We start from the raw sequence: 26902 nt of genomic DNA on the forward strand, positions 1-26902 counted from the left end.
AATGGAATATTAGTCATAAAAAAGAATGGCATAATGCCATTTGAAGCAACATGGATGCTAAGTGAAGTAAGCCAGACAAAGACAAATATCATATGATATCACCTACATGTGCAATAAAATCATGATACAAATGAAGTTATATATAAAACAGAGACAAACCACAGACATAGAAAACAAACTATGGTTACCAAAAGGGAAAAGTAGGGGAGAGGTAAATTAGGAGTTTGAGATTAACACACATACACACTACAAATGGCAATCCACTCCACCATTCTTGCCTGGGAAATCCCATAGACAGAGGAGCCTGGTGGGCTACAGTCCACAGGGTCACAAAGAGTCAGACACAACATGAGAAACTAAACAACAATATATAAAACAAATAGACAACAAGGACCTACTCTATAGCACAGGGAACTGTATTTGATATTTCATAATAACTTATAAGGAAAAGAATATTTAAAAATAGATACATACGTATGTATAACTGAATCACTTTACTGTATACCTGAAACAGTGTATACTGTACCTGTATACTGTATACCTGTATACAGTGAAATACAACGCTGTAAATCAACTATACTTTAAAAAGAGAGAGAGAGAGTTGCTTAAAACACATAGACTTTTGGCCCATGTCTCATGGCTTCTGCTCCACGGGGCTCCACACTCAGGAGACTCTTCGTCTCTCCTGCAAACTGACTGAAACTGGGGGAACCTATTCAAACAAACACCAGCATCCCGCCCCCTGAATCAATGCACCGCTGCCCAGCTCATCACTGGAGCAGACCCTGGGTCAGGACACAAGGAAGACTGGGCCTCACCTCACCTGCCAAACACCCACAGCTCAGCCTCAGTCTTCTTTGTGGCCATCAGGACGGGCTCATTTTGGAGGCAGTCAGGGCTCTATTTTCTGCTTCCAAGTCCTTGTCTGAATATCCTCTGGCCAACTAAAGGCCAAGAGACATGCAAGCACAGCTCTCCTCTCCGGCCCTCAGTTTGTCTGGACCACGGTGAGCAGCTGCTGGGCCTGGGGAGCCTGGCTTTGGCCACATCACTCCCCTTCCTCTGACACCCTCCGGCCTCTTCCCCAGACCCAGCCTACTGGGCCCTGAGCATCACTGCTTCATCATGGAAATAAGCAAGCCTCTACAGGGAGGCCTGGGAGATACCACAAGTTCAGTTCCAGGCCATTGCAATAAAGCTTATATTAATATCACAATAAAGGGAATCACTGAACCATTTAGTTTCCCAGTGCATGTAAAAGTTATGTTTATGGACTTCCCTGGTGGTCCAGTGGTTAAGACTCCACGCTTCCTCTGCAGGAGGCATGGGTTCAATCTCTGGCTGGGGAACTCAGATCTCACAGGCCACATGGAGTGGCCAAATAAATAAAATAAAATGTCTTTTTTAAAAAAGTTGTGTTTACACTACATTGTGTAGTCTATTAAGTGTGCAATAGCATTATATCCAAATAGTGTACATACCTTAATTAAAAAACATTTTAGCAATAAAAAATGTTAACCAGCATCTGACAATGTAGTGTTGCCACAACCTTAGATTTATGAAAAAAAAAAGCAGTATCTGAGAAGTGCAATAAGGCAAAGTGTAATAAAATGTGGTATGACTGTCGAGAAGTAAGCAAACAACATGGGTGAGAGCAAAAAAGCTATCCAATGTCCCTGGCCTTGCTTGTTGCATCTCCCGCTGATCAACTGTGAAGCAAGTTCGGCTTCCCTGGCCCAGAACTGAAACTCCCCACCTTTCCCTTGGAAGAAATGTGCCAAGAGAAAGCACACTGGTTCAGACTATTACACTTAAAAGCAAAGATATGGGCCATCTGAGGTAATTTTAACTTCCCTATTTTAGAAAGTAAATTTCAACTTCTTGTTTTAAAACAGTGTGTTAGCAGGAACACAGCATTCCAAAACAAGATGGGAAAATGATCTGGCTTGGCCTCAGCAGATGTAGTACCTAGGCAAACATCTGGCCGAATCAACCTAATTCTCTATCCTAAAAAAAAAAAAAATTATTTCTTCCTCGTTTTAATTTTTTAATTAAGGAGTTGATTTCCCCAGGCCACAGAGGGGACACTGTCCCAGGATGAATTCAGTCACCATGTTCTCTGGTTCATTCCTAACCCTAAGGCAGGGTTACACTGTTACAGAGGCAATCAAAATAATTGCTGGCTATTTCCACCTGGACACAGATTTCAAATGATTCTGATCTGGACAGGATTCAAAGCACCATTCAAAGGCCTCAAGTCAAGAGACAGCCATTAACAGGGCTACAATCTCCCCCACAGCTGGGCCCCATCGCGAACAAGAGGGAAACAGGGCCACACTATTGGCGATCAAGATTCCATCAACTGGAAAATAACTCGTGGGGAGCTGAAGGCTGTCTCTCCAGTTGGTATCCAAAGGAACCAAAACATTCACCATAAATTTTTCAGGCCACCAGGTCCATCTCACACAGAGAAGTCATCTGGACAAAAGTGATCTCTGAACTCTTTCCTGCCGCATCATGGTTAGACTTGGCCACAACTGATGGCCAGAGACTTAGATGCACAACAGCCCCGATGGCTCCCTTGGGTGGCTAACCTCCCAGGCAGGGTGGGCTCCTTACCGTCCAACTCCTCCACGGAGATGTTAGCCAGCTGCTCGCTGTCGCTGCCAGCAGAGAGAGATCGGTTGAGGTAATTCCCCTTGTACAACAGGCCAGCGGTCACATGGTGAAAAGGCATCTTCTCCCTGCTCACGAGAGATGGGAGGTAGAGGGGGAGAGAAAGACATCATCATCCATTCCTCTTTTCCTTCCCTGAAGGACCATCCCGGTGTTCGGACGGCCAGGGGTATTTTTTTAAATAACAATAACATTGGTAGAGGGAAAGTCAGAGAGTACCAGGGTCCCCATGGCCGGAACGATTCCCAAATGCCCCCAAATTCTGTCCCTTCCTTCACTGTACATCTTACTTCATTTTCCCCATTTAATAATGAACTTAAGCCATGGGATTCTGGCAGTCTGTGGGATACCCTGGCATCAACCAACTGTCTCTCCATGCAAACAAGAAAGCACCTGCTCCTTTCTCCGGCCTGACAAACCCTTTCTCTGTCCTCATAAGAAAGGACTGAACACTCTAGAAATGTGAGTGTATCCAGGGGCCGGATGTCTTAGCTGTGACTGTACAGAAATCCAAGTGTTTTGTTTTTCCCAAGTAAAGCAGGTATTGCACCTATACTGCACTCAAAGCAGGTCAGACATGCCAGGCTCTGAGTGAACACAGACAACAGCCTGCACCTCTGAGAAGCGGCCTTGCGCCTATTTGCATGAGTGGCTCGTCGTGAGCACAGCCCTCTGAGATGCCAATCACACCTGACCTGCTGGAAAGGTGGGCAGCATTTCAAGGTGTCTCAGAACGAAGCAGCTTCCAGGACTCCCACAGGAAATGAAAGCATCCTCTAGACCAGACTAACAAACCCTCCGGGGTCCTTGGCCCAGAGCGCTACCCCTGGGGGTGTGAAGTTACCACCAGTGCAAGGTGGGCCAGAGGCTCCAGACTAAGATGAAAGGGAAGGACGAGAGATACAGTTAGAAAGTTGGGTTTCTCACAGCATGGAAGTTCCTCAAACAACTAAAAACAGAGTTGCCAAACGAGCAATCCCACTCCTGGGCATATATCCAGACAAAACTCTGATTCAAAAAGATAAATGCACCCCGATGTTTACAGTGGCACCATTCACAACAGCCGAGATACGGAAACAACCTAAATGTCCGTCAACAGATGAATGGGTAAAGACATGAGACAGATATACACACACAATGGAATACTACTCAGCCATTAAAAAGAATGAAATAATGCTATTTGCAACAACATGGATGGACCTAGCAATTATCATAGAAAGTGAAGTAAGACAGAGAAAGACAAATATCAAATAATATCACATATGTGGATCTAAAATACAACACAGATGAACTTATTTACGAAACAGACTCACAGACACAAGAACAGACTTGTGGTTGCTGAGGGGGAGAGGAAGCAGGGAAGAGTTTGCCTGGGGGTTTGGGGTGGTAGATGCAAGCTACTACATTTAGAATATACAAACAATAAGGTCCTACTGTGTAACACAGGGAACTATGTTCAATATCCTGTAATAATCCATAATGGAAAAGAATATGAAAAAAAAAGAGAGAGAGAGAGAAAGTTGGGTTTTCCCATACTGGAAAGAGCAAGTTCTATTATATTGAATGAATCATGGGGCATATCTGGTTCTGCTTCCCCATCTGCAAAGGGGGCTAAGAGGATAGAGAAGCCTCTGGGTGGAATTAGGGCACAGGCGGGAAGGATCAGGAGTCAATTCTAGTGTGCAGGTAGAGGACACCCTTTTAACAGAGCTCCAGGAAGGTAAACAGGGGCACAAGAAGGGGTGGTCTCCCCACCACTGGGGGCATGCAAGCAGAAGTTGAGGCCTTCCTGCCAGGCGATCTGTGGGAGAGAAGCGGCCCGTGCTGTTTCCCACACACCATTCTCCATGTGAGTCCCATGTAGAGTCCCTCTGGGCATTAAAATTTGCATCTGTGTGTCAAGCCGGAGTGGTCCTAGCAGCCCCTTAAGGCACTGCTGAGCAACAGGGTGTAAATTACAGAAAGAGACAGCCGACAGAAGGCCAGTCTCTGGGGATGACTGTTAAGGGCTTCCGGGCTCCCAAATCTTGTGTCCCTCAAGTCACACTCATGACAATCAACGGTCCCTGATGATGGATGCTGGCGGGGGAGGGTGCTGTCTTCTTTTCCCTGTGACACTACTGAGCGACAGGCCGGCAGGATGCCCCTTCCTCTCTCTCCCTCCCGACTAGAGCCCACTCCAGCATTCTCCCGGATGGACTGAGAGCTACTGACTTAGAGATCAACTCATGAGACTCCTAAGAGTTATAGGGCTTGACCAAGAGCAGGAAGCCGGTGAGTGGAAGAATCCATTCTAGAACACAAGCCTCCTAAGCGCTCTTTCAACTAAGCAGCCTCAGCTCTCCACCAGACATTTCCACCCGAATGTCAAACCCTCATTTCAAACTTAAGATGTCGAAAAATGAATTAATTATCTTCCTAAAAAATAGGCCACAGTTCCTGATTTCTCTATTTCTATCAAAGGTACTTTTCTCTCATCATAACAACTGGGATGATTCTCACAAATGTTCTGGGCCCTGAAAAGTAAAACAGACACATGGCTGAGGCTGGAGCCAGCCACCAGCCTCCAATCCACCCTTAAACTCTTTCCACGGCTAACAAACATACAACCCTCCATCCACGGGCTGATCGTAAGTGACAGGAGGGAGTCACAGAGTATGCAAGCCTTTGACAATTGTAAGGGGCACATCTTCAGCTAATTATAAGTCAGACTTTCCCCCTCCCAGCCAAATCTATCCTCATATATAAACAGGCAAGAATCTTTCTTTGGGTGACTTCCCTGGTGGTCCAGTGGCTAAGACACCGACCTCCCAATGCAGGGGGTCTGGGTTCCATCCCTCGTCAGAGAACCAGATCTCACATGCCACAACGAAAGATCCCATGTGCCACACAATGAAGACACAGTGCAATCAAATGAATAAAATAAATAAATATCTAAAAAATATTAAAAAAAAAAATTAAAGAATCTTTCTTTGGACGACAACTTCAATTACCATCACCTCTTTTCTCGAAGTTAAATTTCAGACCAAATAGGTTTAAAGATGAGAATCAGACATACAAGGTAGGACCACTCTCCCTTTCCTATGGCTAGCCCTGATTTGGGTCACCATGTGCCACCAGTCATTTCAGCCTAGACTGAGTCCCATGGTCCAGGGAGTAAGACATCCATACTGGTTAACATTTCCTGTGTGGTTTCAGCGTCCCTCTCAGCACTGGCCCCAGGACCCAGTCAATCTGCTGTTTTAACCATCGTTTATATCCTTCATAAACATGGGAAAGCACCCACACTGATCTCTAATTTTGCCACCTGGAAGGAGGCCCCAGTGAGGTCAGTAACGCATGGAAAGCATTTCTTCTTACGCCACCGCTCATGACTCCAGTGTCTCAGTATTTTGTAAACATCTTCCCATGATCACCTTCTACTTGGTTGTCTGAAGCTCTGGACCCACCACACACATTTTTACAGCTGCCGTAACAAGGTTATACTCAAACACGTGTGTCCAAGCCACGTTCAGCTGCAGAAGAAATGCTGAGTACTCTGCAGAGAAAACTGGTCGCAACTGAGTCCCACTCAATAGACTGATATAATTTGCTTCTGGAAAAAGCAGCCTACAAAATTAGGTACATATTCAGTTCATTCACCCGAAACGCTCAAAGTCTAGTGGGAAAGAAAACACGTGCAATTGAGCCATCCATAGAGATAAATAAAGTCATGTTCAAGAAAAGGAAGAACATTATCCCAAGTAAGCTAAAAACAGCCGCTGCAATTAAAGACTAAATTTCACCCCAAGCCACCTGGGGAAATTCAGGCTTTTAAGGTTCTGTTTGGCTATGGAAGGGAAACATATCAGTTCATCAGCAAAGACAGACATGGTCTTGAACTAAAGCTTAGAGATGGATCCTTATATATATTTTTAAATAGTTAACTTTACTCATTGAGAACTGTTAAGTGACTGTTTATCATGTGTACATTTTTTTCTGTATTTTCTGTGAATTCGTATAGTTTCTTGGCTACGAAACAGGACTATCTGGTCAAAAGCAGTGTTAGATTTAAATCCTAGCTCTGCACTGATTGGCCAGGTAGGTAAATAAATTAACCTCTGTAAGCCTCAGCCTTCTCCTCGGTAAAACTGGGGGTTTGACACATACTGCATAGGATTTTTGTAACCATGAAATAAGATAAGATACAGAAAGCACTTGACTTAGCATCAGAAATGTTCTCAATAAACATCATCAGTAATTACTTGCTAAGGATTACATGAAGTGGGATGCGGGGCAGAAGAAGGTCACGATATGTCAGGTGGAAGATAAAACACGCTGGCTTTTGAAGGAGGATCGGGAAGAACCTGGCCAAGGGTGAGTTTCAGAGAGAAGCTAGCTGGCATTGCACGCCATGGATGTGCCAAGCGATTCAGTGTGTATACAACAGAGCACCAGGGGGCCTAGCGCTGAGCGGTGTCAGCAAGCAGCTGACTGTATCAGGCTCTGCTCCTACTTGGCCGCTCAGTCATGTCCGACTCTTTGTAACCTCATCGACTGCAGCCCACCAGGCTCCTCTGTCCATGGGGTTCCCCAGGCAAGAATACTGGAGTGGGCTGCCATTCCCTTCTCCAGGGTCTCTTCCTGACCCAGAGATTTAACCCAGGTCTCCCAAATTGCAGGCAGATTCTTTACCATCTGAGCCACCAGGGAAGCCCGACTGTGTCAGGAGGAGGAGGCTATTTGAATGAAAAGCACCAGCGATGAAAAAGAGTCTATTTCCTGGGTACCACCAGGCTCCACGGTCATATCAAAGATGAGTTGTCAGGAGGTTAAAAACAAAAGAAGTTCCTGTTTCAGGGTAACAAACCAAAAAGCCTCACTCCCCTTGCCTTGTGATGATGCTCTTCAGCGACAGTTCATTTTGTGTCACCTTGACTGGATCACGGGATGCCCAGATATTTGGTTAAACGTTATTCTGGGTATGTCTGTGAGAGTGTTTTGGGGTGAGATTAACATTTAAGTCGGCAGTCTGAGTAAAGAAGACTGCCCTCCCCAAGGTGGTTGGGCCTGATCCAATCTGTTAGAGGTCTGAATAGAACAGAAAGGAAAAGTAAAGGAAAACTTGTTCTTTCTGTCTGAACTGTTTGAGCTAAGACACTGGTCTTCTCCTGCCTTTGGACTTGGGCTCAGGCTGGAGCTTACACCAACAGCTTTCCTGGGTCTCTGGCTCACCAGAGCAACTCCTTACAATAAATTTCTTTGTATGTATGTGTGTGTGTGTGTATATATATATATATATACACACACATATATATTCTATTGGTTATATTTCTCTAAGAAAATGTAGAGTAATATAACTTCCTTTTTCTTCTCCTCTGCAGTACCAAAGACCCAGGCACATTGCTGTGGGCTGATATCATTATTCTGGATAAAGATTATCCCAGGACATAATTCTGCAGGGCCTCTGAAGCAGCACTACTCAAAGTGTAGTGTGTGGACCACTGCCAACTGAATATTATTTGCTGCTTGTCTGCAATGAGATAAGGACAAGAAATGAATGAGAGCATTGAAATTTTTATACCAATTTGGAGTATTGTTCAAACACCTAAGCATGTGAACAGTGGACTTGACTTTTTTTTTTTATATCTCTGTTTTTTTACTTTATTTTTCCACTAATACATTCTTTCTGCATTTTACGGAAATCAGTCTGCCAAGGATGGGGGCATGAAACAAAAAATGGAAACAAAACAAACAAAAAAGACAAAACACTAGACCCTCCCCACAAATAGTTTAGTCTGAGAAGTCATTCTCTCTAAACTACTTTGTTTCATCAATTACTGGTAATGGGCTACAGAGAGAGAAGAAGACATCTAGAGAAGTGCACTTGAACTTCTTTCCAAAATCTTCTCAAAGTGCAACTTAAAGTAGTTTAGAGAGACATGCTTCTCAAACTGACGATGCTGGAACTGCTTTTTTAAAGGAGTCTGGATCCAGTTCCTTCGGTCCTTAGCACCACTGGGAAGCAACAATCCCCGTCCTATGGCTAGGCAGGGATCATCCCTCCCAGTCTGCAACACGGCTAGGAACGGAAGAGTCTGAGGCATGGGCCCTGCGCGTGAAGATGTGGAATTTGCTGTAGGCTTTTCATGTATTGCTTTTGATTAAGGAAGAACTGCAGAAAACCTCAGATACCCTAGAAATTCATGTCTCCTCCTCAGAGTCCAAGAGTTAAGTTACAGGGACAAGAAGATCCCTTCTTACTCCAGCAAAGATGCACTAGATGGATGCCAGCGGAGCGTTTGGCTAAGTACTTACAAAACAATTGTGTTCTCTTGTAAAGATCCTGCAGGGGCAGGCCAGTTGGCAAGGAGGGTTTGGACAGAGCTCAAATCAGACAGGAATGAGTAAGCAGAAAACACCAACGTGAGGGGCTAAATAAAAGTTCTGCATCATTAGAGGAGGAAGCGCTTTCAAGAAGATGTACAACCAAAAGCAGATTGTCAACAGCAGTATGATACAAGAAAGAAGACAATAAGTTTCTGGTTACATCCTTAAAAATTAGTAAGAAAGCAGGGTGCCTGTGAAATAAGAATAAGAATGCAAATTCATGAGGAAATCTCAGAGTATAGTGAGGAGATATCAAGTCAAAAAGAGAAGACAGCTTGCTAAGAGGCAAGCTGATTTGGAAAAGGTGCAGGTCTTTGCAAAGCAAAGGAGATATCCAAAAATAGTAGCAGAATGAAAATCTACATTAATGGCAACAAAGAATATTTCATTTTTTTTTTTTTTTTATAAATTTATTTATTTTACTTGGGGGCTAATTACTTTACAATATTGTAATAGTTTTTGCCATACATTGACAAGAATCAGCCATGGGTTTACATGTGTTCCCCTTCCCGAACCCCCCACCCACCTCCCTCCCCCTCCCATCCCTCTGGATCATCCCACTGCCCCGGCCCCGAGCCCTTGTCACATGCATCGAACATGGAATGGTGCTCTGTTTCACATATGACAATACACATGTCTCAATGCCATTCTCCCAGAACGTCCCACCCTCACCTTCTCCCTCAGAGTCCATAAAATTGTTCCATGCATCTGTGTCTCTCATTCTGTCCCGCATATAGGGTTATCGTTACCATCTTTCAGATTCCATATATATGCATTAGTATACTGTATTGTTGTTTTTCTTTCTGGCTTACTTCACTCTGTATAATGGGCTCCAGTTTCATCCATCTCAGAATATTTCAAATAAACAGAATATGCAGCAAATAATATAATGAGCCATGGACCCACCACCCTCACTGAATATGGGCTAATATTTTTCCTCATTTGCTTTAGATTTCTTTTTTTTAAAGAAATATCTTATATTGAAGCCCTGCCCACCTGTTGTATTTCTCCACTTCCTTCACTCTGCTGCAACAACCCTATTCTGGAGGCAGAATGTATCCTTCTGGTTCATGGTTTTAAATTTTCCTACATTTGGGTGTAATTACATAGAATATATTATAGTATTGCTCTGGGCTTCCCCAGTGGCTCAGATGGTAAAGAATCTGCCTGCAATGCAGGAGACCCAGGTTCGATCCCTGGAAGATCCTCTGGAAAAGGAAATGACAACTCATTCTAATATTCTTGCCTGGAGAATTCCACGGACAGAGGAGCCTGAGCAGGCTACAATCTATGGGGCTGCAAAGTGTTGAACACAACTGAGCAACATACACACACACACACAGAGTATTGCTGTATATATCTTTCAATTTACATAAATAATATCACAGTATACATATGCTCTTGCAATGTGCACATTTCAATCTATCTTAGAGCTTAGGGATTTAGCCAAATCCGTATACACATACCTAATTTACTTTTAACTGTGCCATAGCTTTCCATATTGCAATTTATTTATCTACTATCCAACTGAAAGAAAAGTATTCTGCAGTGAACATCCTCATGTGTGTCTCTTTGCACATACTTGGGGAAATTTCTCTAGCATGCATACCTAGATCAAATATTACAGCATTTTTTCAAAGTGCTGTCCAAAGTGGTCAGCTTAGTTGTCTATCGCTATATAACAACTTATCGTTGAACTTAGTGGCTTAAAACAGCAAATATCTATTATCTCACAGGTTCCATGGGTCAGGAATCAGGAATTGCTTCTCTGGGTGGTTCTGGCTCAGATGGTCTTATGAGGTTGCAGTTAAGACATTGACCAGGGTTACCACCTTCAGAAGGTATGCCTGGGGCTGTGGGATCCACTCCCAAGACGGCACTCATGTGGCTGTTCACAACATCCTCAGGGGACCCTCCAGAAGGCTGCTTGGGTGTTCTTATGACAGGACAGCTGGCTTCCCCCAGCAGGTGTTCCAAGACATAGGAGGAGGGCACTTTTATGAACTGGTCTCAGAAATCACACAGTCACTTTCAACATGTTCTATTCATTAGAAGCAAGATGCTAAGTGAAGCCCACACTCATGGGGAAGGAAATTAGGCTCTATCTTTTGAAAGATGGAGTATCAGAGAATTTGTAGACATCTTTTAAAACCATCATCATAGTTGTGACAATTTACAGACCCACCATTAACCTATTAGCATGTCTATTTCCCCCAAAGCCTTGCTGACACTGAGTATAAGCAGATCGTTTCATTTTTCTTAATTAGATTTCCTTGACTGCTAGTTCAGGCATCTTTTTATACAGTTTTTGACCATTTCATTTATTTCATTATAACTCTATAGTTCATCTGAGAATTTAAGTTTATATTTCTTTTATCATGCCTTTAAGCATAGCCATGTTTAATAACTGGCTCATAAAATTCCTGAAAATTTCACAAGATCCACACCCCTGGCAGCAGTGCCACAAGCTTCACCAGTTGGGGCTTTCATGGGCTGGTATGAGCTGACTCCAGCACACCACTGGATGAAGGTCTTTTTCCTGACCATTTCTGGCTGTTTCTACAGGCAAGAAGTCATGCAAACATGATGCTTTCTTGCAACAGTGTTCTCTGTCCTCTGTCTAGTTTCCTGGCTGTGAAGGAGTTGTCAAGGTGTTGGCAGAAGAGCAGTGGTTTCTGAATGCTCAGATGAACTTCAAGTTCATCCTCCAGCTTTTGGGGGGTCAAGAGGAAGTTTTAGGAACAGGAAGCGTATTCTAGTGGGGTCTCAGTGGTAGTAAACCTCCTAGAGTGTTGATCTGAATTATTCTGGGAGTCGTTCTGGAGACTCATCCATAATCCAGTCCTTGAGCCCTTCAACAATTTTGTAAGCATCAAATTCCCTGTATTAAATCCCTTCCTTCTTAAAATACCCAGTCTTTGAACTATACTGGTCCTTGAACTAAACCTTAACTGATATTGTATCTTCCACGTTTCTTAAACTTTTTTAAATTTTCACTTTTTTAAATCTGTGTATCTATGTTATAAGCAATTTCTTCAAAATTATTTTTACATTCACATTCTTTTATTCAGTTGAACTTAACTGACAGTTTAACCTGTCTGCTCAGTTTTCATGTAAATGATGATGTTTTCCATTTCTAGAAGTATAATGTTTCTTTTATAAATCCATCTTTTATTTATCACTGAGCATAAATCTTTCATTATAATCTTCATTCTCTGTCCTTTTCATATTTTCTTTCAGAATGTCATTCTGTTACCTCAGTTTTTTAAGGCACTAATCTTCTTTTTGGTGCTTCTCTGTCACTAGCAGTAAACAGTTTCCAGGTGTGATTTTACTCTGGGCAGGAGCATCTTCAGTAGGTGTCGTTTTTCCCCTCTGGAGCTGCACATGCGCAGCGATCCACACCCATGGCGCTGGTCCCCCAGGCTTCACCAGTTGGGGGCCAGTTTGTCCATTCATCCTTAGCTTGGAAGGCCTGCACCACATGGGTTGTTTAGATGTCGACTACACACACTTCCCACCCCAGGCACAGGTTTGGAGTTCTGATTTGTCATGGGTGCCTTTTCCTTTGGCAGCCATAGTTCCTGGTAGACAAGCTTTTCGGCCACTTTGCTGAGCGGTGGGCTAACTGAATCTAACCCCCACTTACAAGAGGGGCAGCCATCAGTAGAAGCAGGGTCTCAGTTCCTGTTTCCTGCCTGCTATGGATTTAAGCCCACGCCTTTCCTCCCTGCATGGACATTAAGACTCCCAACTGCCCGAGTCTTATGGGGTGTTCTTACCCTACAGCAGCACCCACCCCTACACTTTCATCTCTAGGCTCTGAGTCTCCTCTTCCTTTCTTTCACACTAGGTTATTTTAGCATGTAAAATGGGAAGAGTGGAGTCAGGAAAACAGAGCCTACGTCAGCTAATTCATTAAAAGGATTTGAAACAGTGAGCCACCTACTAAGCGGGCAGAAGGGCTGCAAAGCCCCCCAGAGCCTGGTTAGCAGAGATCAGCAATAGCAGAAAGTTATTCCCACCCCTAGTCTGGAGGCACATAGGAAAATGCGGTATTTTCAGGACCTCAAAGTTGGGGTGCCCAGAGGAACTAGAACTGGTAGAGGATGCCCAATAAGATCTGAGACAGTGCAAGGGAAAGCTCTGCTCTGCAAAGATCAAGGACAGGAACGCTTAAGAGAGAAGCACTATGGAGACATTTGTCAAAGGCAAATCCATCTTCACCTTCTCACCTCCTGCTGACACTTCCCTCTGGTCAGGGAATCTGGAGATGTACTCTGCTTGAATGGACCTTACTATACAGAGTGAATTAGGAGGAAAGAGAAGGATAAATCTGTAAGCAAGCAGGCACACAACTGGTTGAGCTACATAGTTAACTTTTTTGTTATATTTTTATCCTGCATCTCTGTATTTATGGCAGGAAAATAATCCATGTGAGCTTAGAGACCACACTGACAGAACCAGAAATCCTTATAACATTTTTGAATTTCAAAGATAAGGAAAATTCTTCTGAGCATCTAGGTTAGAAAAGACAGGTTACCCACAAAGGATCAAGATGAAACTCAGCTCCCTTCACAATAGCAAGCAGCCACAACAGAGAAACTATCCCCACCCACTGCTGCCTTTAAGGATCACTTAAAGTAAAATGAGTAGAGAAGTTTACCAATTAAATTATGGGAAAAGACTTACAGGCAAAGGTCAAAGAAAAGAAAGTTCTAACTGCCAAACAATTCAAAATAAAAAGCACTGAAAATATAGTGAAGGTCAGTGTATGTTTCAAAAGAGTAAAATCCAAAATAATCATATATTAGTCACAAACCTCTGTATCACGTATCACATCATTATAAAGTAAAAATAATTTAAATATATTTTTGATATATTAAATTGGTGAATATTTTAAAGATACTCTCTAAGCCTTTGGCAAATCATGAGGACAAAAAAATAAAAACAAAGAGGATATGAATGAGGTAGACATTTTTCTATGGAGGCTGATGTAATGTGTTTGTGTGTGTGTGTGTGTGTGTGTGTGTTCCCATTGCCCACTCAGAGGTCACTTTTCAGATATCTGTGAAACATGTACAAAAATTTATCAAATATAAGACCACAAAGCAAGCTTTAATAAAGGTCTTCAAAAGCAGGTCTGACACAATGGAATATAAATAGAAACAATAATAAGTCAATATTTTAAACGTTAAAACGGATATTTTTTCTAACTTTATTGAGCTATAACTGACATACAGCATTATGTAAGTCTAAGCCATACAAGGTGTTGATACCCTTATATGTTGCAAAATGATGACCACTGCAGCTTTCCCTAACATCTCCATCATGTCACATAATTACCCATTTTTTGTGGTTAGAACATTTAAGATCTACTCTCTCAGCAACTCTCAAGTATATAACACAGTGTTATTAACTATAATCACCATGCTGGACCTTTGACTTTGAGAATTTATCCATTAAAATTGAAAATTTTAACATACTCCTATATCAAACTTATATAAAATTTAAATTAAAGGCTATATTTAAAATTTTAAAAGGGAAATGATTCTTATTAAAAAGCATATGAGGCATAACAAAGTAGCATTCAGATAAACTGTGAGGTCTTTTTAGTATTCTTAAGAGAAAAATGCAAACACTAAATAAGTCTTCAACACAAACTTTTTAGAAAAAGAACAACAAAATAAATTAAGAAAACAGAAAAAAGAAATAATGAAAGAGATAAATTAGAAAACAGATAAATTAAAAGAGCTGGTTCTCTGAAACAAAAGCAATTAACCAGACAAATCTCTGACAAGTTTATTAAAGCAAATAGAGAAAGCAGAAACAGAGCACAGTCTGAAATATGAGAATTCTATGTGCAACTCTAGACTAATAAATCTAAAACATTGCTTAAATGAACACTTTTTCTCTCAAAATACAGAAACTGGATTTTTATGGAAAGCTGTGATTTAATATTATTCACGCTTATTGAAAATCTTGACATAACATTTTGTTATTTAGTGCTCTGAAGGTATGGTTTTAGGTTGTGTGTATGTCTACACTTAACATCTGCCATAACCAAAAGTACACCTCAGAAAAATTTACAGACCCAAGGAAGAAAAATGTCATTGTCAGTATTTACTAAATCATAATGTTTGCTCTTCAATCCATCCCACAAACATGCCAAGATTTTTGCTGATATTTGGCCAGTAAAGTTTCATCTCCCTTAATGTCAACAGATGATTTTGCAAACTGATTGAAAGCGGTTGATTTTCTTATTTTTAACCAAAAATACTTGATCTCGTCACTTAGAAGATTCTTAAGAAAGTAACAAAATTCTGTCTCCACATTTGTTAACTTCACAGATTTGAGCTTATAGATACCACACTCACAATATTTTTCTAACCACAAAAATCACGTAATGGTTGAAACATTTCCAGAAACATCCATTCTCAAACTGTTCTTTCCATAGCATGAATTTCCTTTAAAAAGCATTTATTTCCTCAGCGTTTGTTAAAATGTCATCTTTAAGTGTATGTAGCAGACAACATCTTGCCATCTCAGGAGAGATCACAAATGCAGACCATTTGCCTGTTTATGACAGAAAGTGTGTGACTCCGATTTTTGTTTGACAACTCTCTGAAGAAATGTGCCCTGATAAAAGCTGCATGCTTTATTGTGGTACGAAAGCCATCTAGAATCATCTTCCATCTCATTTCAAAGGTTTCATTATTCACGAAAGTGAATGCAGATCAACATTTTAGATAGCATTTCAGAAGTTTTTTAATTGTTTTGGTCAACTTTTGCCCAATCTGATGGCTTATCACTTTAACCCATAAAGTGGTTAATGAAGGTCTCCCTGGGAAGCACAGGAAATGCCAACTCAGCCACTGCCTTGTGGTCCACTTGGGCCTGCATGATCAGGATGATCCAAAAGCTGGGGCTCATTGCCAGATATCTTGTTTATTTTCTGGATATTAGTCAGTTAAAATTGAGTAATATAATCTCTAAATCTCGCTGGTCAGGCATTTGTGTCACAAGTAACTGGTAACAAGTGCACAAGGAAGGTCCTATAGCAATGCCCTCCTTTTTGGGACATCCTCCTTCCTGAACACATCACACCTGTCACACCAGACTGGCACACATATGGCCAATTGGGGGATGTAAGTACCACTCTCTACAGTCGATATTAGCAAAGCTTAATTCCTTTCTTCTTCTTTTTTTCTCCCTACACCCCAAAAGAACACTTCATACACCTCACTTTGAAAATCACCGCAGAGACATTGCCATTAAAATGAGAAAAAAGACAAGATGCCTATTACTTCTGCTATTAAGTAACACTTCCCTAGAAATTCTATTTAACGCAGTCAGACACAAACAAAACCGCAAGACTATTTAAAACGAACAGACCAAGAAAAAATCAAAGACTCAAAAACCTGGAGTGAAATATATGTAAATGTTTAACTCATCTTTTATAAAAGACATTCACAGTTTAAATATAGCTCAAGAAATTACATGGGAAAAGACTGAGAACCTTACCACTACAAAAACATAAACTTCTAATCATTATAAACACCAAAAATAAAATGAGGTAAATGAGGAGTACAAAAAGGACAGAAGCAAACAATTCACTAAACTGGAAAGACAATAACTAATAAAACATATAAGGGGCTTCCCTGGTGGTCTGGAGGTTAAGACTCTGCACTCCCAATTCAGGGTGCCTGGGTTAGATCTCTGGGAGCGGAACTCCCATATTGTAGCATCCCATATGCTACAACTGAGTTCACATGCCACAGCTAAAATATCTTGCATGTCACAATAGATCAAAGATCCCAACTGCTGCAACTAAGACCTGGAGCACCCAAAATAAATAAATAAAAATAAACATAAAAAATATGAAAACAATAGTTGAACTCCTAAGTAATCAAGAAGTGTAATTTGTATGTTGCTATCTGCCTTTTCAAGGAGGGTAGGGGTTACTTTTAACATGCTAGTTACACTATAATGGGAATAGTATTTTGTAGCAGTTAAAACAACAGCTTGGAGAAAACAATTTGGTCATTAGGTATCCATTCAAAAAATGGTTCTCACCCTTTAACCCCAAAATTCTACTGTTTGAAATCTATCCAGAGATAAGGACAAAAAGACTTGTGTACCAAAAAATGCACTGTGTTGTATTTAAATCAGAAAAACAAAGATAAGAAATGAAAAGAAAGGAAGAAAGAAGAGAACAAAACAGAAATCTAAAAACCTAGAAATCAATAAGCAAAATACATTTATATCAGAGTATGCTGTGTATCAATGGTGTTTCCTAAATTTTTAATGTAGAAATCTTCATAATATGCTCTCAACTCTACAAAGTATTTCAAGCAGGAAAACTGAACGTATTTCTCTCTCCTAAAATCCCATTAAAATTACGATATAAAGGGACAAAATGGAATAAAATCATAAAAGCTTTGAACATGGAGAAGAGGACATAAGAGAACATAACTCCAAAACATCAGCAACTCTCTGAAAGGTATAATTACTTGGCTCATTTGATGGACAAGATTGAGCAGAGTAATATATATATATGGGAAGTTGCTCAGTTGTGTCCAACTCTTTGTGACCCCATGGACTGTAGCCTGCCAGGCTCCTCTGTCCATGGAATTTTCCAGGCAAGAATAATGGAGTGGGTAGCCTTTCCCTTCTCCAAGGGATCTTCCCTGGAAATTAAAAGATGCTTGCTCCTTGGAAGAAAGGCTATGACCAACATAGATAGCATATTATAAAGCAGAGACATTATTTTGCCAACAAAGGTCTGTCTAGTCAAAGCTATGGTTTTTCCAATAGTCATGTATGGATGCGAGAGTTGGACTAGAAAGAAAGCTGAGCACCAAAGAATTCATGCTTTTGAACTGTGGTATTGGAGAAGACTTTTGAGAATCCCTTGGACTATAAGGAGATCCAGCCAGTCAACCCTAAAGGAGATCAGTCTTGAATATTCATTGGAAGGACTGATGCTATAGCTGAAACTCCAATATTTTGGCAACCTGATGTGAAGAACTGACTTTTAGAAAAGACCCTGATGCTGGGAAAGATTGAAGGTAGGAGGAGAAGGGGACGACAGAGGATGAGATGGTTGGATGGCATCACCGACTTGATGGACATGAGTTTGAGTAAGCTTCAAGTTGGTGATGGACAGGGAAGCCTGGCGTGCTACAATCCATGGGTTCGCAAAGAGTCAGACACGACTGCGCGACTGAACTGAACTGAACTGAAGAGGGGATCTGCCTGACCCAGTGACTGAACCCTGGTCTCCCACACTGCAGGCAGACTCTTTACCATCTGAGCCACCAGGGAAGCCAAATGAGCAGAGTAAGGCAGGGCTGAAAGTGTGACAAGGGAAGACTGTTCATGGTGGAGAGAGGGATGGGGTACTACAGAGCACTCTCAGGTTGACTGGTACAAAGAACTAGATGGAGATAAGGTAGACCTCCGGGGAGTGATTAAAGCCCTTTACTTGGAGCAGTGGGCTGAGTCTCCCATTCAGAGAACAAGATCTTTTAAAAGGAGAGATGTGCCTGAGGGCTGGTGGGGGTGCCCTGGGGTGAGACTCTCTTCCTCTGGCATTTGCATGAGGACATCCTGTTCATCTCCTCCTGGTATTGAATCTTAAGATGAATCTTGTTTATCAGCATGGCCCATGCTCTGAAGGTTTGCTGCCATCTATCATTTGAGGGGAAGAAGGTTTTCAGAGGAAACCTGACTCTTGTTGGCATATTTCATTCAGACAAGTTAGGAATGCCAAGGGCCAAACAAGGATTGTCAGACACTTCAGGAAAATCAGCATTACCAAAAAAGGTGACCCTGGAAATAACAAGGATGATTCTAGAAAGAGTAGACAGTCATTAATAGAAAGAATGTTCACATAATACTTCAGGTAGATCCAAAAGGCTGCCACAAAAAATTTGCAGTCTGAGATTAAGAAGTCAGGAAAGTGAAAAATTTGGTTGGAGAAAAAAACAGAAGAATTAGAGGAACAAATCATGGAAAACACAGACAATATAGCAAAATAGAAATAGAAGTTTTAATTAATAAACAGTAAAGATTAACAAAGAAGGGCCTCACCCACCTAAGAAGCATTTCAGAGAGAGAACACAGAGGAAAGGAAGTAACAGAAGAAAAAACGTCAAGAGCCAGTGATATGAACCTTCAGACTGAAAAGGTCTGTCATAGAGCCAAAACTTCATCAATCATCCGAAACTTCGTAATGTTTCAGAACACAAGCACAAAGAAAGCACTGTCAAGCTTCTAACAGAGACGAGACAACTTGCTAATGAATGACAATCACACAGGCGTCCAGCGCCTATCAGCATCATCAGATACCAGGTGACAGTGAAACAAGTCCTTTAGCCTCACGGTAAAAATTTACACCCGGTCAACATCCAATCAAGAGAGAGGCTTAGAAAGGTTTACATCCGTGGATACTTTCAAACAGGACTACTCAATAAATTATTTCAGCAAAATACAAAGAAATCCAAGAGATCAGAATGTGGGATGAATGTCATGGGTGAAATCTAAGGATGAGGTGTGACCCTGGAGGACCACCATGGGGGCAAATCGGACTAACAGTCCAGAGGGCAGGAAAAAAAGGGACTCACAGCAGCCTACAGTGGCTGAAGCTGAATCAACTGCCCAAGAAGCAGGAGAGGCCACATATCCATAACAAATGTCAAATATAAAGAGATACATGTACCCCAATGCTCATTGGAGCATTTTTTACAATAGCCAAGACGTGGAAGCAACCCAAGTGTCATCAACAGGTGAATGGATAAAGAAGATGTGGTATACACATACGATGTGATACTACTCCACCATAAAAAAGAATGAAATTCTGCCATTTGCAACAGTAGGGATGGACCTAGAGAGTATTAAGCTTAGTGAAATAAGTCAGACAGAGAAAGATAAATACTATATGTTATCACTTATATGTGGAACCTAAAAAATAAACAAACCAAAGTATAGAATAAAAAAACAGATTTACAGATATAGAGAACAAATGAGTGCTTACCAGCGGAAAGAGGGAGAGAGACAAAAACAGGGATAGGGAATTAAGAGATATAAACTACTATATACAAAATATATAAGCAAAGGAGACTTCCCTGCCGGTCCAATGGTTAAGACTCTGTGCTTCCAATGCAGGGAGCATGGGTTCAATTCCTGGTGGAGGAACTAAGATCCCACATGCATCATGGCATGGCCAAAAGTTTTTTTTTTTTTTTAATTAAAACAAAGAAACCAAAAAATAGATAAGCAAAAAGGATATATTGTACAACACAAGAAAATACAGTCATTGCTTTGTAATAACTTTAAATGGAGTATAATCTACAAAAATATTGAATCATCATGTTGTACACCTGTCTGAAACTAATGTTGTAAATCAGTTACACTTCAAACAGCAATATTATTTATGTTATCAATTCAAAACAAAACTTCTAACATACTTCTAAAAAAAAAAATGTCAAATATAAAGAGTGGACTTCCCCTCCCTCCTTCATTCTTCCTTCCAAGTTATGATTTGTTGGGATCTTTTTTATACATTTCTCCTATAAATGGTACAGGTTTAACGATGCAGTGTTTGTTTCTGCAGGGGAAAATATTACATAATCATAGTATTAAAAACACTATATATTTTTGAATCTGAAATCAATAGACAAATCATGGAAGTTTCAATTCTAGACAAAGAACAGAGTGCAAATGCTTGCCCCTCTGATGGTCCAGTGATTAATATTGCTTAGTTGCTAAATTGTCTCTGACTCTTTGCAACCCCACGGACTGCAGCATACCAGGCCTCCCTGTTCTTCATCATCTCTCAGAGTTTGCCCAAGCTCATGTCCATTATGATAAAAGTGATTTAAAAAAAGGAAAAAGGATTGTGGTGTGTGAAGTACCTCATCTTTCATGATGGGGGGTCAAACGGTACTGTTTAAAGTGAACAAAGCAATAAAGATTTAAGCAGGTGAGCTGAAGCAATAAAGCTGTTTAAAGATTTAAAAATAAAACTCACTGTTGGGACTTCCTGGGGGTCCAGAGGCTAAGACTCCATACTCCCAATGCAGGGGACCCAGGTTCTATCCCTGGTCAAGGAACTAGATCCCACATGCCACAACTAAGAATTCAAATGTCATAACTAACTTTTAAAAAGATCCCATGTGCCTCAACTATGACCCGGCATGGCCAAATAGTCAATATTTTTTTAAATACACTAAAAATTGGTAAAAATAAAATAAAAAATCAGTGTAAGGTGAAAGGGGAGTGAGTGAAAGTCGCTCAGTCGTGTCCGACTCTTTGTGACCCCATGGACTATACAGTCCATGGAATTCTCCAGGCCGGAATACTGGAGTGGGTAGCCTTTCCCTTCTCCAGGGGATCTTCCCAACCCAGGGATCGAACCCAGGACTCCTGCATTACAGGCAGATTCTTTACCAACTGAGCTATCACGGAAGCCCCAGGTAAAAGGGAGGAGCCCTGTAAAGCGTTCATAAGACAGGAGGGAGAGATTCCATTTAAAGTGGAGAAGCAAAAACACAGAAGCACTTATCTGGAGTGATTTCATCCACCACAGGCACTCACAATGAAAATAATTAAAAATAGTCGCCTCTGACACGTAAATAAAGTTTGTCTGGTAAGAACTCTTAGATTTCATGTATACCCATTTCTGTTGTTTTTTTATTATCTTATTCTTATATTACTTTTATAAGGTCAGGCCATAAAGTTATATGGAGAATGTAATTGTAAGCATATAAATATAATTACCTAGTCACACATATATAGATATATTAATACATACATATTCATAGGAAAAGTTATTAGAAGGAAATCAACCAAAATGTAAATACCAATCACTGATGAGTGATGGATTTACTGTTATTGTATTCTTATTTATTTAAACTTTTCACACTTAGTGTGTGCATGAGTGCTAAGTTGCTTCAGTTGTATCCAACTCTTTGCAATCCTATGGACCACAGCCCGCCAGGCTCCTCTGTCCATGGGATTCTCCAGGCAAGAATACTGGAGTGGGTTGCCATGCCCTCCTCCAAGGGATCTTCCAGATCCAGGGATTGAATCCAAGGCGCTTACATCTCCTGAATTGGCAGGCAGGTTCTTTACCACTAGCGCCACTTGGCAAGCCCTCCACACTTAGTATCATGGGTCTATTTCATTTTAAGAGCTAGAGCTAGAAAGAAACTAACAGCATTTTACAAACTAAAGAGCCTGCCTAGAACTCCCTCCACGTGGGGGGGAGGGTACCAGGGAATTTGAAGGCAAGCCCAAGGCTGCTTTCAGGTCAGGACTCAAATGATCCACAGCCATCAAGTATGAGCACATGATGTGGCGACAGCACAGGCTCTCGAAGAGAAAGCATTGACTGGAGGATGTTAAGGGCTAGTGTCAACAACAGGCTGTGTCAACAGGAACGGATGTGCATCTCCTAAACCAATCTTGATTTTGAGTGGCACTGTCTCTCCGAGAATTTCCAAGGATTGAGAGCCTGCGGGTAATTAGATGAATGCACCTGCTGGAAGGAGCTGTTCACCAGCATCACTGGGATGCTGAAGCTCTCCTGCCAACAGAGATGCTTCTGGCAGATGATTTTGAGTTGTTCTTTCTGAATGTAATTACACAAAAAGTTCAACTGCTTTTTAAGGCTCCTCCTCAAGGCTATTATAATCTTTTTTAATTAATAAGTTGAATATGAAAGGACTTGATTTTAATATATTTTTATGTCTCTTCCCCTGAAATCCTCATATATATATATATCTGTCCTGCTACCTCTTTTAGACATTTCTGGCTGCTGGGGCATCTGTATTTTCACAGATACCTTTCTGCAAAGATGGGGGCTCCTGTTGCCTGAGTCGGGAGCCCTCCACCCAAGACAGTGTGAAGCAAGAGACTGCTGGATCTGTGGGAAATAGCTGGACATGGTCCCCAATGTTGATTGTAAAGAGGTCTCCAGAATGGCCCTTCCAAAACTTTACTAGCTGCCAAAGCAAAATATCTTAGACTGGGTAGCTTAAACAACAGAAATTTGTTTTCTCATAGTTACAGAAGCTAGAAGTTCAAGGTCAAGGCAGCTGCTTTCTCATTGTGTCCACACATGGTGGAAGGAGAGAGAGAGCAAGCAAACAGTGAGGGCTCTTCTTATAAGGGCACTAATCCCATCACTAATCTCATGACCTCATCTAAACATAATGATCTTCCAAAGTCCCCACCTTCAATGACCACCCCACTAGGGAATAGAGCTTCAACATATGAATTTTGGAAGGGACACAATTCCTTCCATAGCACTAACCAAGTTGAGAGTAAATATATTCAAAGATGGACGAGACTAAGCAGGGGCTTCCCAGGGCTTCCCAGGTGGCTTGGGGGTAAAGAATCTGCCTGCCAATGCAGGAGGCACAAGAGCCTCGGGTTCAATTCAGGGGTCTGCAAGATCCCTTGGAGGAGGGCCCGGCAACCCCTCCAGTATTCTTGCCTGGGAAATCCCATGGTTAGAGGAGCCCAGCAGGCTACAGTCTGTGGGACCACAAGAGAGTCGGACATGACTTAGCAACTAAACAAGACCAAGCAGAAGTCTAAAAATCTGCCGCTTCCCATTATTTTTTCAAACTTGAATTAGCCCTAACTTAAGCAGAAGAGGCTATAAGAGATAGACAGACAAGGGTACAGGACCCCAGGAGATTGAGCCTCATTTGGGCCAATTTACATGAAAAGCATGTAAATTAGATTCATTCAATCCATTATTTGAATGGAAAGTGGTTTGAAATTTAACTATTATTTTGGAGTTGAAAGTATAAGAATATTTGGAAATAAGGCAATAGCACTGAGGACAAGGACTTCATTTTTTTCTAAGATTTCTTTTCATTCTGCTGTAAAACTGAGGATATACCCAGGGATGGGGTTTGGGGTAGGGGGCTGAAGTAGATCTAGCCACAAGGAAGGTCAGTTCCTCCATTCAGCTGTTGGGGCAGTATGGACTTAGATCACCTAGAATGCTATGATCCAGGATGGTGTTACAGAGGAAGGCACAGCCCATGTCCTCAAGATTAAAGACTATCTGAGCTATCCAACCTCTTGAGAACTGTCAACTTAAAAAATATTCACAACCTAAAAGTTGAGAGTTATGTTTTATTTGGTGGAAATGTTTAGGACTTCAAGCCTGGGAGACAGCAACTCAAGTAACCCTAAGAGAACTTCTCAGAGTAGATGAGGGGAGAAGCCAGGTTATTTAGAAGTTTTGCAACAAAGGACAGGTAGTCTGAACATCAAAAGATTATTGCTAATTAAAGAAAACCAGATATCTCAAGTAAAGGAATTCAGTGCTTTTCTATGTATGGGAAGATGCAAGAGTCTGGGATCACTGAAATTATTCCTTTGATATGTATCTCAGCTACCTGGGGCAAGTATTCTGTGCTTTTCACATCCTGAGCTTCCTTGGGGCTCACCATAAGGAGTGGCTGCAGTCTGATGACTGATAGATGGCAGGTATTCTTTTCCTTCCTGTGTTCCCTCAGGACTCACCAGCTCACAATGGAGGGCTGTAATTGCTGAAGACTGTAACATCCTTGTTTACTGATATGGCAGGAAATACTATATTTCTCAGAACCATCCACTTAGAAAAGAACAAGGCTCAGAAGCAAGCATCCTGACTGAGCCTGTGGTCCAGGTGGTATCTGGAAGCTGACACTGGGCATAGGCCTCTCACCCGCAGGCTAGACACTGAAGCCCTGCAGGCAGCCATGCCCAAGATAGCGGGTGGCCCCAGGAATGTCACTAACAGGACAAAAAGATCACCCTGGCAGCAGGGCAGAAGACAGCAAAGGCAGGAAGGCAGTCACCTCAGGAATATCTGCTGGCAAGAGGAGAGTCCCAGCTGATGAGAAAAGTCACATGCAGAGACCAAAAATGAACATAACCCAAGATGCTGAGTTCACCAGGAGGACACCCCATGAGGCCTCTCCATCACAATCAAACCTTCACAAACACTCTGTGGTGGAAAGGAGTCTTTGTGAATGTTTGATCTTTAGTATAATCTATTAAAAGAAATGAGAAGCTATTCTATGCTCAAGAGACAAGAAAAACCAGACAGATTAGCAACAACAAAAATCCATAAAGTAGGGAGTTCCCTGGCAGTTCAGTGACTGGAACTCTACACTTCTACTGTGGGGGGTATGGGTTCAGTCCTTGGTTGGGGAACTAAGATCCCTCATGCCACACAGCCAAAAAAAGAAAAAGAAAATTTCCTGAACTGAATAAAAATGAAAACACAACATATCAACTTTTTAAAAAATTATATTTAAAAAAATCCAGAAAGTACAACCAGACACTGAGCTCTTCAAACACAATGTTGCCCCAGCATTGAGCCCAGCATCAGCCATAGAAGGAGACTGAAAATGTCTGTTGGATGAGTGCATATATGAATGAATAAAATGAATGAATGATATGAAGAAGCTTGTCCTCCGGAGAACTAACATGACAAGAGGAAATAAAATGATTCCCCTGGACTTACTATCCTTTCACTATGAAGCTAGGATGAAACACATCCCTGGGGCCACTAGAGGCAGAAAAGAAAAACTCAGGAATGAGAATTCTCATGTAGCCATAAGGATGCTAGAAGTTTCTCTGGGGACCATGCCCATCTGGCCCGAACATACCAAAGGAAAATTTCTGAGACTAGGTCAGGCATAAACAGAGTGGCTATTTTTAGAGTGCTTACTGTGTGATAGGCAATTCTAATTAAGCAATGTTAAGTAATGTCTCAGTTATACTTTGCGAGGCAGGATTAATATTATCCCCATTTTACAGATGAGGAAAATGAAGTTATAACATTTACAACTGCTCCAAAGAGTGCAGAGTGCATCAGTGGTAGAGCAGGAACTCAAACCCAAGTGGCCTGGCTCCAGAGGTCACATGTTAGGACAACCTCCCCAGCTGCCTCCTAAGACAGGGACCTAGAGACAGGATCCTGTAAGAGAATGTTCAGAACTCATCCTGGGACGGACAAGGAGCAACAATGAAGGCATTCGTTTATTCTAGAAATGTGTATTTGCCTTTCTGATGCCGTAACATGAGAGAGGACCTTTGTTCTGTGAGATGTACATATTAGTCTGTCTACAAAGAAATACACTGGAGGATTACTCCCTCATGGCCCAATGGTTAAGAATCTGCCTGCCAATGTAGGGGACACAAGTTTGATCCCTGGTCTGGGAAGATTCCACATGCTGTGGGGCAACAAAGCCCACACTCTAGAGCCCATGCTCCACAGCAAGAGAAGCCTCCTCATGAAGAAGCCTGTGCACTGCAACCAGAGAGTAGCCCCTGCTCGCCGCAACTGGAGAAAGACCGTGCACAGCAATGAAGACCCAGCACAGTCAAAAGTAAATAAACAAAATAAATTATTTTTTTAATAGAAATACATTGGAGGCCAGTGTGAGACTCAAAAGGTCCAAGAAATTCAGGAATGAAACGCTCTCCTCTGACAAAGGGTCCCAGCCAAGGTCACGTGGGTTGGAAACACAAACCTATCAGGTGTACAAGGCGGTACCAAAAACAGGGTGGAGGGAAGCATTAACATCAGTTAACAAATGGGGACTCCTGGAATGTGGGGAAGTGGCCATGATGGAGGAAAGGAAGCCACCTTCAAGAGCCCTTGGCTGCAGGCATCAGAGGGAAGCTGATGGATCAGGAGTGGCAGGCAGGGAAGGGCACCAAGAGGCAAACAAACCCCAGTGCAAGGTCCCCCACTGTTTGTTGTCTTCTTCTGTCCTCCATTCAGCCAGGAAAAGCAACACTGGATCACTTCCCACACTGTACTCCCAGCCAAAGAGGT

At 41.7% G+C, this 26902-nt stretch overlaps 1 protein-coding gene across 8 annotated transcripts in view; it reads right to left on the reverse strand.

The window, feature by feature from the left end:
- CALN1 (calneuron 1) overlaps positions 1 to 26902 on the reverse strand; it is a 693518-nt gene that overhangs the window by 363833 nt on the left and 302783 nt on the right. For all 8 annotated transcript variants that reach the window (XR_014073438.1, XM_081558121.1, XM_081558116.1 and 5 more), the window contains one exon: positions 2620 to 2744. Coding sequence is in view for 7 of the 8 variants with exons in the window: in XM_081558121.1 (XP_081414247.1) it covers positions 2620 to 2744 (125 nt within the window). In the remaining variant the exon portion in view is untranslated. The remainder of the gene's footprint in view (positions 1 to 2619; positions 2745 to 26902) is intronic.

Source organism: Giraffa tippelskirchi, chromosome 13, assembly GCF_054371585.1.
Source record: "Giraffa tippelskirchi isolate mGirTip1 chromosome 13, T2T-mGirTip1v1.2.pri, whole genome shotgun sequence".
Taxonomy (NCBI): domain Eukaryota; kingdom Metazoa; phylum Chordata; class Mammalia; order Artiodactyla; family Giraffidae; genus Giraffa; species Giraffa tippelskirchi.